Source organism: Acomys minous (genome assembly GCF_964271855.1).
Source record: "Acomys minous genome assembly, chromosome: 11".
Taxonomy (NCBI): Eukaryota; Metazoa; Chordata; class Mammalia; order Rodentia; family Muridae; genus Acomys; species Acomys minous.
In genome coordinates, this window is record NC_140492.1 from 77,687,934 (window position 1) to 77,704,727 (window position 16,794).

At 39.1% G+C, this 16,794-nt stretch overlaps 2 protein-coding genes across 22 annotated transcripts in view; one reads left to right on the top strand and one right to left on the bottom strand.

Moving 5' to 3' along the window:
• The window catches only part of ERAP1 (endoplasmic reticulum aminopeptidase 1), a 31,403-nt gene extending 18,802 nt beyond the window's left edge, over window positions 1–12,601 (top strand). For all 6 annotated transcript variants that reach the window (XM_084801129.1, XM_084801127.1, XM_084801125.1 and 3 more), the window contains 9 exons: window positions 1,131–1,285; window positions 2,587–2,666; window positions 3,525–3,708; window positions 5,092–5,248; window positions 6,080–6,264; window positions 7,077–7,238; window positions 7,905–8,045; window positions 8,466–8,547; window positions 10,647–12,601. In XM_084801129.1, coding sequence (XP_084657255.1) covers window positions 1,131–1,285; window positions 2,587–2,666; window positions 3,525–3,708; window positions 5,092–5,248; window positions 6,080–6,264; window positions 7,077–7,238; window positions 7,905–8,045; window positions 8,466–8,547; window positions 10,647–10,802 — 1,302 coding nt within the window. In that variant the 3' untranslated portion in view covers window positions 10,803–12,601. The remainder of the gene's footprint in view (window positions 1–1,130; window positions 1,286–2,586; window positions 2,667–3,524; window positions 3,709–5,091; window positions 5,249–6,079; window positions 6,265–7,076; window positions 7,239–7,904; window positions 8,046–8,465; window positions 8,548–10,646) is intronic.
• Window positions 12,602–13,838: 1,237 nt separating this feature from the next.
• The window catches only part of CAST (calpastatin), a 100,226-nt gene continuing 97,270 nt past the window's right edge, over window positions 13,839–16,794 (bottom strand). For all 16 annotated transcript variants that reach the window (XM_084801136.1, XM_084801140.1, XM_084801130.1 and 13 more), the window contains 2 exons: window positions 16,230–16,291; window positions 13,839–14,610 (listed from right to left, as the gene is read on the bottom strand). In XM_084801136.1, coding sequence (XP_084657262.1) covers window positions 16,244–16,291 — 48 coding nt within the window. In that variant the 3' untranslated portion in view covers window positions 13,839–14,610; window positions 16,230–16,243. The remainder of the gene's footprint in view (window positions 14,611–16,229; window positions 16,292–16,794) is intronic.

A 16,794-nucleotide genomic window follows, 5' to 3' on the forward strand; every position in this document is an offset into this window, starting at 1 on the left:
GTTACTTTCATCGCAGGCAAGTCTGCATTCAAACCAAACCAGGTTAATAGTCTTTTACAGACTCTGCTAAGAATGGTCTATACAAGAGGATGCCACAACCATGGTGACAGAACTTCTCACAGACACTAATTCCTTTCACTCCACTGTCCCTAGATCAGTGGATTTAGGACAAGTTTCAACGACCGATTAGGACTGGATTATATCAGTCATTTTCAGATCACTGCATTTTAAAAACGTCAAAATGACAGAGAAAACACTTAGACAATTACTGTGTACCAGACACATGCTGAACAATTGGGCATATAATGTCCTTTACTCTTCTCAAAAGACCCATGAGCCAAGTGCTTTAAATATGGTGATGGGAATGTAAGATCCAAAAGCAAATATATGGTGGTAACATGCAGAGTAGGGAATGAATTCTAATTTAACTCATGTTGTCAACTGTTCAGCTATTTAGTATTCATGCCATCTCAGCACAAAATGGCCCGATTCTGTGTAATCTGGAGTTGTGGAACATTTTCATCAACAGCAATGGGTGACTAGAAATTTAATATATTTTACTTACCAAATTTTTATTTCCTTGTTTTTTTTTCTTTCAGAGATTGCTCTATTAGTAGTTTCTAGTTTACACAGTAGAATATTTTATTCCCTATCTTTTCCCAAAAGCATGTTTAGTGCCAAGAAACACATATTTTGTATTTCCAATTGCTGGTCAGGTACAAGCTGTCTCCAAGCTGTCACTTTAGAAACACATCCTGTTCACAGAAGAGTTATTCCACCTTGGTTGTCCAAGAGCCAGAACAGTTATGCTGGTGTTGAAAACCTTGCCACCTCCCTCTCTCTTCTCTGTTTTCTTTGATCACATGTCAGCTTGGTGCTCAGGGGTTATGCCTGGCCATTAGCTGTGCCAAGCAGGGCCAAGTGTACTACCTGTCAAGACACCCATGCTTAGAGGACAGGATGGAAAGGTAGACAGCCAAGGATCAATGGCTGGAGACAGAAGAGGTGGGTAGCCAGGGCAAGAAGCTACAGATCAGAGGATGCTGGCTGTGGATCTGGGAGCGCAAGCTGACCTCTCTTCAGAGGTAGATCTCATATGATACATCTCCCTGCTTTTGTCTACAATCCAGCACTGGCATCGGGAAGTTGTAGATGTGAAAACCATGATGAATACATGGACACTGCAGAAGGGCTTTCCCCTGATAACCATCACTGTGAGAGGACGGAACGTGCACCTGAAGCAAGAGCACTACATGAAGGGTTCGGAACACACCCCAGAGACTGGGTAACGTCACAGGGGTGATCTCCTCCTCGGTGGGATAAAGCCTTTTTACAGTCCTGCCCTCACTCCTTTCCTTAGAATGTTTCAGCTGACTCTGTGTCCTCTGCAGTTGGCCTATACCCACCTTCTCAAAAGGACTAAAGGGGCTTTGAATCCCGGTAAAGTTGACAATCCATCATTATTTTCCTATTCTCGTGCTTTGGAGTTTAATAGGATTGTCATTTCTAGTTGTTGGCTTGAAGTCAGCTGTGATCTAAGGAAGAAGTTGCTGCGTAGACAGGGTAGTAGGGCCTGACATTGACTGGAGTTGTCAAAAGAATTTATGTGATTCCTAGGATTTAAGAGATCCTCAGTTAGCTTCTTTAGATGTCTGAGTTACATCTTGGAAGCCCTTAGCTTATGCTCCAGAAGAGTATTGTTGGAAATGATGTGTTGCAACTTGCAAAAGAATTGATGTATCTTTATCTAATTTCAATCAGAACATTGCAAACATGGCAAAAAGAATTCATATATATATATATATATATATATATATATATATATATATATAAAATTTGTGTAGAAAATATGAATACAATAGCACGTGTAACATAGTACATATATTATATACAAAGATATAGAGACAAGTTGTATTATTAAGAAAATGAGAACATTCAGTTAGCTAATCATAGCACAAATTTCAAAATTAGGAAAAAAACTTGACAAAATATAATCTATAAAAAGCCTACTCAGCTTTTTTTCCCAGTTGTCATAAAAGTGTCTTTACGTTGTAATGGAAATATTGTGCTCCCAGATTTAGCACATTTCATATTTCATTGCCACATCTTTTGGTTTCACTTTTTTGCAGCAATTCTCTAGTCCTTGTGCTTCTTGACATTTCCTCCAGTTCAGGCCATTTACTTCACTAGAGTTGCCTCCCACTTCTGTTTTCTTCTTCTGTTTGTATTTGGTCAGACTCAGGTTGTTTGGAGAAACTCCACAGAAGTGATATATGTCTCATTGGTACATGAGTAGGGAGGGACATGATGCCCATTTGAGCCATAACTCGTGTCGTTATTTAAGGTTAGGCTGCAGGCCACTAGTCATTATCTGCTTGAGCGTGCTTTTCTCTTTCTACAGTAGGGTTTGAGAGGATGAATACTAGTTGAGCTGGGAAGCAGGCTCAGCATGATATCAGGTCTGGGCATCACACCCTGAATACCACACTGTTTTAAACTAGTCTGGCCCATGACACGTAGATGTCTTAAACACTGCTTGTTGAATGAATAAAAGCAATGAGCAATGCATTAATTGATTTCTTCTAGGTACCTGTGGCATGTTCCACTGACTTTCATTACCAGCAAATCAGACTCAGTCCAGAGATTTTTGCTGAAGACAAAGACAGGTATTTTATCATGAAAAATAATGGTATAGAAGTGGGTAGAACTTAGCTACAAAGCTTCTAGCACTATTGATGTCAGTGCAAAGGAAAGGGAATGGCTTTAGAATACTTTGAGGACTTGGAAGATGGCTCAATTGGTAGAGTAATTATCTTGTAAATATGAGAACTTGAGTTTGATCTCCAGAACTTACACACACACACACACACACACACACACACACACACACACACACACAAAAGAAGAAGAAGAAAAAAAGAAACAAAAGAAAAAAGAAAGAAGAGAAATACAGATGAGTGTTGCAGTGCATGCTTGTAACCCCAGTGACTGAACGATGCAGACAGAAAGATCTTAATTGGCAAGGACAGTGAATGGGCCTATGTCACCTAAAGATTCCCAACAAAAAATGCACAGAATCTAAGGAACAGCCAGTGTCATCCTCTGGCCCCCCACATGTATATAAACACACATGTGCCCTCGTAAAAAATTCAAATATACACAGAAAATGGATTTTTAAAAAGTAAAAATAATGACATAAATTCAAACAGTTGAGAGCTATAACGTTAAAATAATAGATTAATAATGAAAATTCTCATTACTTTGTTAGCAGTACTGGGAAATATATGCTGGTCAGAAATGTGGTTACAACATTTCTATCTATCTAAAAATCTCACAGAATCTATGTCTGATGCTACCATTGACATTTCTTTACCGGGTTTCTCTTACCTGGCTTCTGAAAGAAATAAATGGTCTCCACTTGTTCAGTATTGGCGTTTTCTCAGTTTCCCTGTGTCACTCTGATCAGAGAAGCTTCTCTCCATCCACAGAGTAAAGGGCTCTGAAATTTATCCTCTTTGCTTCAGATGTGCTCATCCTCCCAGAAGCAGTGGAGTGGATCAAATTTAACGTAGGAATGAATGGCTATTACATTGTGCACTACGAGGATGACGGGTGGGATTCCCTCAGTGGCCTTTTAAAAGGAGCACACACAACAATCAGCAGTAATGATCGGGCAAGTCTCATCAACAACGCCTTCCAGCTCGTCAGGTAAGGCAGGCTGCGTAAAGTTCTGAAGGCAGCTGTGACTGTTCAAACACTTGGTTTCTAGAGACGACAGTGGTTGATTTGTAACGAGAATTTGAAAAGGCACTCCCTCCTCAAGTTCTCCCAACAGGGAACATAGTTTTTCAGACTGATGCTTAACTTCCTGTTTTTAACTGCTAGCTGAGGTAAAATACAGAATCCGTATTTTAACTTTTATCATTAATAACTCAAATCAGAGTGAGGCAAATGTACAGGAGACAACAAGACAGAATCCTAGTGAGCCCCTTGCCTATTCCTACAGCTTTGTCCTGGAGCTTTTCTGGCCATGATGTAAGAGATGGGGTTTCCCCCATGCTGAGACCTTAATGCTTCTGAAGCCTTCTTGTGGAAATAAGTAATGAAGGTCCAATTGTTCAAATTGCATCTATTGTACCAAAGGAGAGATTTCTCTTTTAAAAGATTGAATTCCTCAGCACCTTTATGGAATATAGCTTACATAATTAGACCTTATCAAATCATCTTTGACTACCTGAGTACGGAGTGAGCATTAGTGATATTATAATAAATAATAATAATAATAATAATAATTTATAAAAATTATATAAATATATTATTATACTTTATTATTTATATAATTACACAACATTGTTATATAATTATATATTAATATTACATAATATATAAATATATTATTATTATTCTCTGTTTTATAAAGGGGCAAGGAAGTATTTTCCAATCTGAAAACATGAAAGCAGTGGTGAAGTTCTACAAGATTCACCTGGGTGGGATGAGGCAGGACTGCAGTTCTCAGATCCAATGTCCATCTACCTCAGTGTAGTCTTTCCTTCTGCTTCTAAGCCAACCAGAAGTAATAAAACCACTTTAATGAGCCTCCCAAGATCACAAAAGCAGGGAGAAGTTAAAAGGTTGCTTAACTAGTTGCTTCTTTCTGTACATCTCTGCAAGTTCATTGGTATGGCCTACTATTACTAGAATTCTAGGGTGGTCTGGTTTCCAGTGTATTTTTGAAGAAAAGATTCATTTATGACAGAATTCTTCTTTTCTGATTAGCCATCTCCCTGGCGTGGCTCCACTGATCTTGGATTAAATTTCTTAGCTTAGTCTAGAACTTCAGCACACAGTGTGAAGTGTTTGTTCTATGTGACAGACACCTAACATGCACCATTTTATCACAGCCATTAAGCTGGACTTTGCTCTATAATCGTGAATCTTATTTCCCAGTGTTATCTCGGGCGCAAGCGAAACAATTCTAATGCAAAAAGTCGTTATTTACATGTGATTGCAGCTTTGCTAGAATTTTGCTGTGTATGTTGAAGCGAAATGATGACTTCCTATAAGCCTGTAACCATGATGTTTCTTACTCAGCATTGGAAAGTTACCCATCGAGAAAGCCCTGGATTTAACTCTGTACTTGAAAAATGAAACTGAAATTATGCCTGTATTCCAAGGCTTGAATGAACTGATACCTATGTATAAGTTAATGGAGAAAAGAGAAATGAATGAGGTGGAAACTCAGTTCAAGGTAAAGCCTGAGATTAATCAAATACCTATAGTGTAATTGCTTTTTCTTTTTTCTTTTTCTTTTTTTTTTGTTTGTTTTGTTTTGTTTTTTGAGACAGGGTTTCTCTGTGTAGCCTTGGCCGTCCTGGACTCACTTTGTAGACCAGGCTGGCCTTGAACTCACAGCAATCCGCCCGCCTCTGCCTCCCGAGTGCTAGGATTAAAGGCGTGCGCCAACACGCCCGGCTGTAATTGCTTTTTCGTATGGGTGGGAACGCATTACTTATTACTCTATATGTTTGAATATATATACACACACACATATACATATGTCCTCCTATACATTAAAGAACCCCAAATAAAAACTGTACTGTACTAAATTATCAATTTTTTTGTTCACCGTAAGAATTTTATTTCACTTGGCTTATCTGCTGTGATTACTAATCCTGATATTTTCTAGGACTCTAAATGGCACCTGGAGAAGAAACACAAACTTTATATTTTTGAAAAAAATGTTGTGAGGATTTGCACAATTTGCTCACAAAATTTAGTTTGTTCCTCTTGATTTAGGTAGATGGAACATCTTTAGGAAAGATTACTATGATAATTTTTTTTTTTTTTTGCTTTTTGCCCATTTTATAACCAAATTAAAGAGTTACCAGCTTTTAAAAGAGTGGGGTTGAGCTTTAAAGATTAGTTCCCACCTGAATTTTTTTTCCTCAGCATTATTAAAATAGATTCAATATGTATTTATGTGACGTTTCTCATCACCAGGAGTACTAGCCTGTGTGAATAAGACATGCTCTGCGACAGGACTCTTAATGCCTGTCACTGCTCCTGTCGTGTTCCACAGGCCTTCCTCCTCAGACTGCTGAAGGACCTCATTGATAAACAGACTTGGGCAGACGAGGGCTCTGTCTCAGAGAGAATGCTCAGAAGCCAGCTCCTCCTCCTCGCATGTGTGCGCAAGTATCAGCCCTGTGTGCAGAGGGCAGAGGGCTATTTCAGGGAGTGGAAGGCATCTAATGGAAACATGAGGTCAGTTCCTACTGAACATGCAGTTCAGCCTATTGATGTAAAGGATATCTTTCCTTTCCCCGTCATTAATTCGAACCATTGGGAGAAGGTGGACAGTCGAGTCTTCTGTACTGCACCTTCTTGGAAAATAAATTACCTTTTAAAATGTGGGACTTCTAAACTTTTTTTATCTTAAGAAATGCAGCGAACTTCTGTGCCTAAAAATCAAATGTCTGGAGAGTTTGAACGCGGTTACAGTAACTCCTACTTTGTGTAGTGTATATCAAGTTACTGGACTGACGTGCCATGACAGGCTGAAACAGAGGCAATATATTTTACAGAAGTTTCTGTCTTCAGAAACCCTACCCAAAGTATCTAGTAATTGTTCATACTGGGAAAATAGGCAATGTTTGGAAACTCCACTCCTGTTAGCAATCGGTCGTTTTGTATTTGGCATCCAAGAGTCATTTATGGCAGTGATCTCAATACTTGACTTTAAAGGTTATGTTTATTCACCACAATGCTATTGAGATTACTGACTTTTGCTCATGGAATAGAATTTGTGCCTCAATTGCATTTCTGTCACATCATTTAAAAATAGATTAGATGTGTAGGCATTTATGAATGACACTTGTTATATTTCTGAGCCTGCTCAGATCTAATGTTAGAGTTTTTTTCTTGCCTGTTTTCATAAAGTTTAACAGAAGAAAATGGTAGTTTACGTTTTCAGAAATGGAGCTGTGGGCATAGGACTAGTTCATCATTGGGCCCGATTACGAATCTAAGAGCATTTGGTCTGCCTCAGGATCTAACACCTTTATTCTTTCCCATAGCCTCCCCATCGATGTGACCTTGGCAGTGTTTGCTGTGGGGGCCCAGAACACAGAAGGCTGGGATTTTCTTTACAGTAAATATCAGTCTTCTTTGTCTAGTACTGAGAAGAGCCAAATTGAATTTGCCCTTTGCACAAGCCAAGACCCAGAAAAGCTTCAGTGGTGAGTCACACATTGATACCCACATGGCCAAGGGAATTTGAATGACATGAGTTCATTCTGGTAGTTTGAGCTCTACTGCCTAGGAATTATTTATTCTGCTGGAAAAATTGTGCAAGTGGGTACATACTTGATGAGGATGGCATGTAATTAGAACCCAGTATAGGAGAAAATATCTAAGGAGTATGTATTGTGTATCTTTACAGCAGTGATGTCTTTTAAATATTTAGAGATACTTCTAGAAACTGTTCTTTTGAGCAAATGAGAGACTATATGGTATAGAGTTGTTTTTTTTTTTAAGATGCATTATGTGTACAGTGTTCTGCCTGCATGTGCTCGTGCATGCCAGAAAATGGCACCAAATCTCATTATAGGTGGTTGTAAGCCACCATGCGGTTCCTGGGAAATGAACTCAGCCTCTTTGGAAGAACAGCCAGTGCTCCTTAATCTCTGAGCCTTCTCGCTAGCCCATAGTACAGGTCTTTTATACACTATATAAATGTTAGCTTTTAATCATGTTGCTATAGTGGGTTTATCAAGACTACCAGTTTACCTTTTGGGACATCATTATGGACAAACAGAATTTTTCTTTTCCAAGTTATTTTATTGAAGAACTTTGTAACTCTTCAATCACTTATAATTCATTATTAACTTGAAAAATCATTACAGGCTTCTAGATCAAAGTTTTAATGGAGAGATAATAAAAACTCAGGAATTTCCACATATTCTCACACTCGTTGGCAGAAACCCAGTGGGTTATCCATTGGCCTGGAAGTTCCTGAGAGAAAATTGGAATAAGCTTGTCCAAAAGTAAGTAGTGCCAAAAATTGTGGTGGGATTGGATGCGTTCTTTTCCCACACTCCCTCTCCCTCTGCGTGTTTAACTTTTGCTGTCTATACAAAAGAGTATCTTATGCTGAAGATAACTCTCCAGAATAAAAGATCCTTATATGATTTAAAACCTTACTCCATTGCTAACCCATGTACTGTTTTCCATACGGTCTGCTTTTTCCTGTTCTCCCGGGCTTGCCTGAAGCCTTCTTCCTCCAAGGAGCATAACTGTCCCCTGACTCTTACGGTACTTTGTACAGCTGTCGTTTCTTTTAGGTTCTTAGTCTTTTAATAAGTACTTGCTATGCACTGCATTGTACAAATAGATTGTTGAGATGCGATAGGATATATAGGACCTTTAAAATGCACATTGAATGGACACCTTTTGTCATTTACTAGGTTTGAACTTGGTTCAGCATCCATAGCTCACATGGTAATGGGAACAACAGACCAGTTTTCCACCAGAGCACGTCTTGAAGAGGTAAAGAGGTGTGTGTGTGTGTGTGAGTGTGTGTGTGTGTGTGTGTGTGTGTGAGAGAGAGAGAGAGAGAGAGAGAGAGAGAGAGAGAGAGAGAGAGAGAGAGAGAGAGAGAGAGAGATTATTTGAAACTTAAGTGACAATCAGCTACTAAATATGGGCATTAACAAAAGTTGTGACAGCTGAGAATGAATGTTGACATTTGGATGTAATTTTTGACTTCCAGTGTTTATGCCTCTCATGAGACAGGCTTTACTCTGCAATTAAAAAATTGGACTCTGCCAGCTGTGACAGCATATGCTTTTAAGCCAAGAACTCTGGGGACAGCAGCCAGGCAGATAATTGTGAGGTAAAGGGCAGCCTGGTGTACAAAGCAGGTTTCAGGCCAGTCAGGGCTACATAGTGACACCCTGTCTCAAAACAAACACCAAAAAAAACTTGAGCTTGAGAAAAAAAAAATGACTGAACATAGCCGGTCGTTATTTAAAGATATTACAAGTGAATCCTGGAGGTGCAGACAGCTGATGAGGTGCCCAGCTATGGTGGAAGAGACAGAGAGGGTCCAGGTACTTCAGTATCCAAAGTCAGGTTTCTCTTATCACTTATATCATATGCTTTATGATTTTTAGGCAACTTATAAAGTCCATCTGTGAAATAAATGTTTAAAGAATGAAAAGCTGCATAGAAGCTAGGAGATAATTATTATGAGGGACCTACACTGAAGATACTTATTGTAATGGTATCTAACAACTATCACAGAGCTTCCTAATGGCCAAATTAGGAAATTGTCTGGGAAGAGGGAACACAAGACATACGTATATTCTACAGAAGGAAACTTCCACTCCTCTAAACAGCCTGCTGCAGAGTGTGTGCTCAGAGACGCGCATCTGAGTTGGGTATTCAGCAGTATCTCTGTGGCAGAGGAGACGTGTTAAGAGCTGGCTTTGCTAGAGCCTGTTTAGAAGTCTACATTTCAGCATGACACCATGATGGGCTCCTTAAGGATAAATGAAATATTTTAGCCAGTAAGTGAAGTGAAAAACATTGCAATCATATTGTTGAAGAGCGCCTGAAGTGATTTTTACTTGATGACTCAGGCTTGTGTTGTGTAGCAGGAGGGGGGCATGTCTCCTCTCTCCCCCAACAAGAGGCAACTGGGTTCTCAATTAGAGCAGCTGTGCATCATTTCTCACTGGGACTTCATCTTCCCCCGATGACTACTCCCAAAACTCATAACATAGTATTGTAATATGGATGTTTGTGGAATTATCTGTCTGGAGTTCATGCTAAATGAATAATACATCTTAGCCTATTATTGCTTCCTGACTACGAAAAACAAAATGGGTTAATGCTGAGAGTATTTGTGAGTTAATGTTAGGACCTCTTGAAAGTGGAAAGAAATGGTACAATTTTCAGTGCTTTGGCAAAGGCAGCCTAACCATTGTTCAAGCTTAAGGATTCAGACACTCAGGGATGCAACAAGGACAAAGATACATCATGAGGAGAGTGCTGTGGGTCTCTTCTCTCTCTAGAACTGTGGGGCACTCTGTGTAGATTTTCATCTGGAAGGAATCAAGCAGGAATTGTGATTGGGATAAAAATGTTGGCAAGGTCTGAGATATTACCACCATATCTTGCTAAGAGCCCCATACTGTATACAGTGTTGGCAATAAGGCCAGGCCCCACAGAAAGACTGCATTTCTCTGTTTGGTACTGTTTTCCTTGGTAAGTAAGATGCTCTGCACATTCTCCTTTTCATCTGTCATATTGAAAAACTTAAGTCTGCACCTGTGTATATATAATGGGATCCATATTAAATACACACTCAGTTAACCCTTAGGTGTGTACTGGTAAACAGCAAGGCCTTTTAAAGCCTAGTAACTGTGAATAAAAGCTACAAGAAAAATATGAACCTGACATCACGTGGCATGAGCTCATTTTGTGTAACTCAGACTTATACATATCCTGATACCTGGGACTCCCTTCATGTAGAATGTTAGGAAATGCTGGAGTTCTAGCTGTGCTTCTGACTGGCCTTAAATTACCATTTGCTTCATGTAACAAAACTAATGCTTTTTAAAAATCTACTTTCCCCTCCCAAGGTAAAAGGATTCTTCAGCTCACTGAAAGAAAATGGCTCTCAACTCCGTTGTGTTCAACAAACCATTGAGACCATTGAAGAAAACATCCGATGGATGGATAAGAATTTTGATAAGATCAGACTATGGCTGCAAAAGGAGAAGCAGGAACTGTCGTGATTTGTTTCTTGCCAAGTATTTTCGAACTAAAGATTGGTGTTTTGGCTCTCACTGAAGATATTTTCTTATTTCATTTCACTTGATCATGTCTGAGAAGTTTGTCTTTGATGTCTGTTGCTGCCATGGGTCTGTCTGATAGCTGTTTCCCTGCAGTCGAAAGCCAGGTGTCCAGCTCCTTGCCAAAGAAAAGCCAAGTGGCCTCTTCTAGTTTTATAATGCATGCTTCAGCCCCACAGCTTGCAAAGCCCCATGCCCCCTGTGTCAGTCACTCAGCGATGTGCCTGCAAGACTATGAATAGTGAGGTACACTGTGCAGCGAACACTTGAATCATCAGCCATTGCTGGAAGTGGCTGTGCCCTCCTGATGACCCTCCAGGTCTACTGTCCACTCTCTTCCTGGCTTCATGTTTGGGTGCTATCTTGGAGAGTCCAGCTAACCAGGCATCTTTGCCCTCTGGGTTTTGCTGATAGACAGCTGTAGGAATTTGGAGTTGTGATCCAGTGATCCAGGATGGAGTGGGTAGAAACATTTATTTCTTTGTGCTTGCCTCAGGCTGGTCTTTACCATAGGTCTTACTCCTGGGAGGTGGCCTTTTTCCCCTCACAGCCCTTTTCTATCTGGCTGTAGTTACCACCACTTCTCATCCATTCAGGGCAAAGGGCAACAGGGGGAACAAGGCTATACTAGTCATGGTAATACTTGTCGTGAACTTTTGTAAAAGCTGCCTCTAGAAGCCTTCTCAGATGAGCAAAATATGATCCCCTACTTCCTTCAGAAGCTCACTTTTTGGAATGAAGAGTGCACTTAGGTCCGTATCAGAAACACCCTTTATTGTAAGATATATTTGGAGAGTCCCTGACCCCTTAAGTAGGGAGTGGTGGTTTAAATTCCCAGATAACTCATATTGGCACTTATCGCATATAAATCATTGAAGGCTCACCAATAAAGGACACTATGAACAATGTGTTTGTATTAATGTAAGGAAGAATCCTTTAAGTCTTGCTAAGATTGTTTTAGATGTGTGGCACAAATGATAGGAAAGAAGTCAATACACAGTGCTATAATATACTAGGGAATAGAGTGGCTTTAGTGGGGTGGGGGTGGGGGACATTAACAAAGTATCTGTGGTAATCAGCTTACATCCGGAAAGACTTTTGTTTCTGTATAGTCTACGGTTTGCTGGCTGTATTGTTACAGGCCTGTGGTGAGACATGGCTACCATAAGAGGTCTCAGAGAAGAATGCTTACCCAGTAGTGGCCAGGACACAGAAGAGCCAGAGAGGAGGAGTCTGGGGACACAGTGTACCTGTCAAAGCCATACTCCTGCAGCCTGGACCTACTTCCTCCACCTAGGGCCTCCCTCCTAATAATCCAAGTATGAAGTCACAAGTGAATGACGAATGCAAATGAACTAATCCACAGAGGAGTTGAGCCCTAGTGACACAGTCCCCTCTCTCACTAGTGCCACCAGCTGGGAGCCTGCTGGAGGGACACTTCACTTCCAAACCACAGTTGTGTCTACAATTCTGTTTTCTTATTGACTTCATGTGATGGCTTGAAAACAAACAAACAAAAAATAATTCGCATAGTACATCTAAAAAAGAACACACAGCCAAGATTTTCAATGGAAAATATCTTCCTTTAATTGCATGTTATATCTTGATTAATGAAACACAAATACTGATTTTTGTTTTGGTCTCCTTCACGTTTGGAAAAGCCCATTTTCTAAGTCAATGAAGAATTACATGTGCACAACTTTTTGGTAATAAAAACGACCTGTTCTTTATTTCTAAGGCGATATCTGCAATTGTTTTCTCCTGACTAGTATTTAAAAACTAAAAGGTAAAAAAGAATAAAAAGGACTTCTTTAGATCCCATGGCTTATGCAAGACACAGTGAGTTACCGTCAAACACTCAAGTCTTGAGGACATTCCTAATTAAACAAAAAAATTTGGTACCTTAAGTGTATGTGTGATTTTAAAGGCACTCTTCAATTTATATATTTTGTTACATCATTTACAAATACTCCTACATGTGCATGGAAGTTTGTATACTACAGCTGTAGCCTCAGAAGAATATCTGTCCATTTCAAAGGCTTCAGCACACTTATAGAAACAAAAAGAGCAAACTTGTACTGCCCAGATCCAAGGACTAGACACTAATGAGTTCAAAATTATCAGGGAGTATATTCTTGTCAGTTATTGAAAACAGAACAGTGACTGCCCTTTTCATGGGACTAAGATTTTAGCACTTTTGTGTGTAGAACTTGAAATCTGAGAGCCACATGCATGATTTGTAGAGAGTACTTTTGCAGACTGCTAAGAAATTGTGTTCATTATGAGTGTTACTACTTTTGTTAGCCTGCCCCCTGGGAATTTCTCATGATTTTAGTAAAGTTAAGAAGGCCATGATCTTTGGAAACAAGAAAGTTGAAGTTTGACTCATATGTAGCTAACATCTTTTCCATCATTCATTGCTAGACAATAGAAATGGAATTAGTTCTTTATCAAATTTCTATCAATGATACCAGTGCAGTGCTTGGAAAAAAATCTGAGATACCATTCAAAGATGTTAGGATACCTTAACTTGCTTTGGTATGGAAGGCTGATTTTAAATTTCAGTATGTGTGTGTGTGTATATATATGTACACACACACACACACACACACGCATGCATGTGTGTGTATTTGTGTGTATGTGTGTGTGTACATTTTTTTTTTTAAGTTCATTTTTGAGCTTGGTAAATTTGACTTCCAAAAAGCCAAATGTTATAGACAAGGTGGCAAATGACTCTAAGCAAATGATTAAATTTGGATTTCATGTAGAGCGTGGAAACCACAGTTTAATGCCATGATAAACCAGTATAGTTCATATATGCGTATTCTACGAAGTCCAACTTTATTGCTGAAAGTTGCTGTGCAGCAACATCTCTGGCCTGTACTTTGCTCATCTGCTGACTTAGTTCAAGTCTCAGTGTGTCCTATCTGACAATAATGAGGAGAATTATGGCAGGAAAGGAGACAGCTGCTCCCAATGTTTATTTATGTTATCTATCATTAATTTATTATTAGAAGCCTCAAAGGAATTATGTGCCCAATGTACAATATTTTATATTTGAATTATCAACATTAACCCAAGGATACATTAAATACAGTTCAAAAGCTCAAGAGTAAAAGAGGTAATAAGAATCAGAATACTGACAAAAAAATGAGAGCATTATTTTTCAAATGCTAAAAAATAAAATGCAAACCAAAAATACTATTGAGATTTACAGGCACTGTGTGTATAATGTGCAAAAATCTGCAAAGGGTTCCTGATTTTTGGTGTTTTCTTTTTTAAAAATTTATTTATTATGTATACAATGTTTGCCTGCATATACAACTGCATGCCAGAAGAGGGCACCAGATCTCATTGTAGATGGTTATGAGCCACCATGTGGTTTCTGGCAATTGAACTCAGGACCTTTGGAAGAGCAGGCAGTGAGTGCTCTTAACCTCTGAGCGATCTCTCCAGCCCTCAATTTTTGGTGTTTTAACAGACTATCAAATATATTTCTTACAAATATAAAGCTTCCTTTTCCCACCTAAAGGAAATTAAAAATCTTTGAAGTTTACCAATATTCAATACAGAACACGAGTGAACCAAACAAATTCATTTTCTTTCTGGAAAAGATTAGTAAACCAATGTTTAAGATGTCAAAAGACATAACAGATACCACTGTCTTGAAGATACCCAGAAAAAGTGTCACCAAACCCTTTGTTCGTCGAAAATCACCATCCACCAACTGAAGAACTTCTGTTCAGATACCCTGAGAATAGAAGGAAATATGTGTAGGTTATTAATGTAAAGTCATCATTTAACTCTGAGAAAATGTGGTGCCATAATACACCAGCTCTAGCTGGTGAACTGGTTCCTCTACAGGAAGCAAAATGGATCATGGTAAGAGAGCTACACCTGATTTAACCCACATTTTGTTTGTTTAAATTCTACTTTACATTTTCATTTAGTAAGTGTATGCCATAGTGTGCGTGTGGAAGTCAGAGGGAAACTTTCAGGAATCTATCCTGTGGCTCCCAGGGATGAAACCTGGGTCAGGCTTGGTGGCAAGCTTTACCTGCTGAGTCACCATGCCAGCCCCATTGCAGTTTTTGTTTTGTTTTGTTTTGTTTTGTCTTTGCTGAATATGCAACTTCATTTCATGACTTTTAGGGAGGCCAGAGACCATATATTGAAGAATAGGTCAGAATCAATCGTTATTCTTTCCAAAATTGAGACAAACAGAAAAGACTAAAAGGATACACTGCCTCTATTCCCTAGTAGTAATTTCCACCACTCACCACGCATTGGTATTTCAGAAATCAATTAATGCCATTTTGCTACAAATTTTAAAGTGTCAATTTGCTTTGCAACAAAAACATGTACAAATCACCTGGATTTCAAAGATTCTACAAGCTTCTAGTGTATGATTTTCTTTAACAGTCTGGGTGCTTTAAAGAGATCTTTTTGTTTTTGTTTTGTTGTTGTTGTTTTAGAATTTACTGAGATTCTCCTAAGAGCCAATGTTCAGCTTTTTCCTTTTCTTAATTGATTTTTTATTTAATATAATTTATTCACATTACATGCCAGTTGTTATCTCCTTACTCTTATCTTCCTTTTCCCACCCTCCTTCCCTGCCATTCTGCCTGGTTTTCCTCCTCAAAACTATGATGGAGTGGAAACCATCTCATGAGGATAGCCTGCATCCCCTTCCTCTGTGTGCCCACAAGGCCACCCTGCCAGCGGCCGTAATCAAATCATGTGCACAAGAATGCATGTCAGATGGTCTGAGGATTAGCTATCCATCCGCTACATCTGAATGTGTGTGTGTGTGTGTGTGTGTGTGTGTGTGTGTGTGTGTGTCTAGGTCTCAGTTTGCATTATCCTTGGTTGGTGCATCAGTTTGTGCAGGCCCACCTAGGTCCAGATCTGCTGGGCTTGATGGTCTCCCCTAAGGGACTCCTGATACCTCAGGGCCCTGCCATTCCTCTACTCTTCCATACAACTCTCAGTTTTGCCTTGTTTTTTTTTGAGATAGGGATTCTTTGTATAATCTTAGCTGTCCTGGAGCTCCCTCTGTACATCAGGGCATCCTCTAACTCAGAGCTCCAGCTGCCTCTGCCTCCAGAGTGCCAGAAATAAAGGCATGCACCATCATTGCCTGGTTCTTTAAAGAGTCTTAATTATATATATAATTAAAGTTCTAGTAGCACAAAGGTCCCTTTAGTGCTTTTTAGAGAATTGAAAACTTAGAACTTTCTAACATGTGTTTCTTTAGAATAGTCCACAACAAGTATAAAATAACTCAAGAGATAGACTTCCTGTCACTCCCCTAATGCCACTGCTAGAAGGAAGAGTTATATTGCTATTTACAATGAAAACTCAACTTACCAAATGTGTAAACTTTAGCTTGCATTTCCATCAGCCTTTGGCTTGGGCACTTCCTCTGCCTTCTAAGGGGGAAGCAAAGTTATAGTGAGGCCTCTCATCTCTAAATCAATGCTGAACAACTAATTCACCAGAAAAGGTAATGAGAAAAAAAAAAAGAGGCTATAAATTTCAAAAAGAGCAAAGATGAGTACACTGGAGGGTTTGGAAGAAGGAAAAGGAAAAGGAGTAAGGATTTAATTATATTATACTCTCAAAAAGAAAAAAGAAGCATTAATGCAATTAGACCATTAAGATAGTGCCTTTAATTTCTCATTGTGGTCAGAAGATTGTAGTTATTTAAGTCATACATGGAATTGGAAGGAACTTAAAAACTGAGACAGTTTCATTCCTGACTACAAACTGAGAATTTAATGAATCAAAGTGTCCAATTGTGCTGTATATGCCCAATTCTCCACACTTAGCTTGAACCTGTATCTTTTAGCCATTAGCTCCGATTTTACTTTGCGCAAATAAATGCTGTATGAATTGGATATTGAATGCCTTTCAAAGAGCCATGTATAGAATT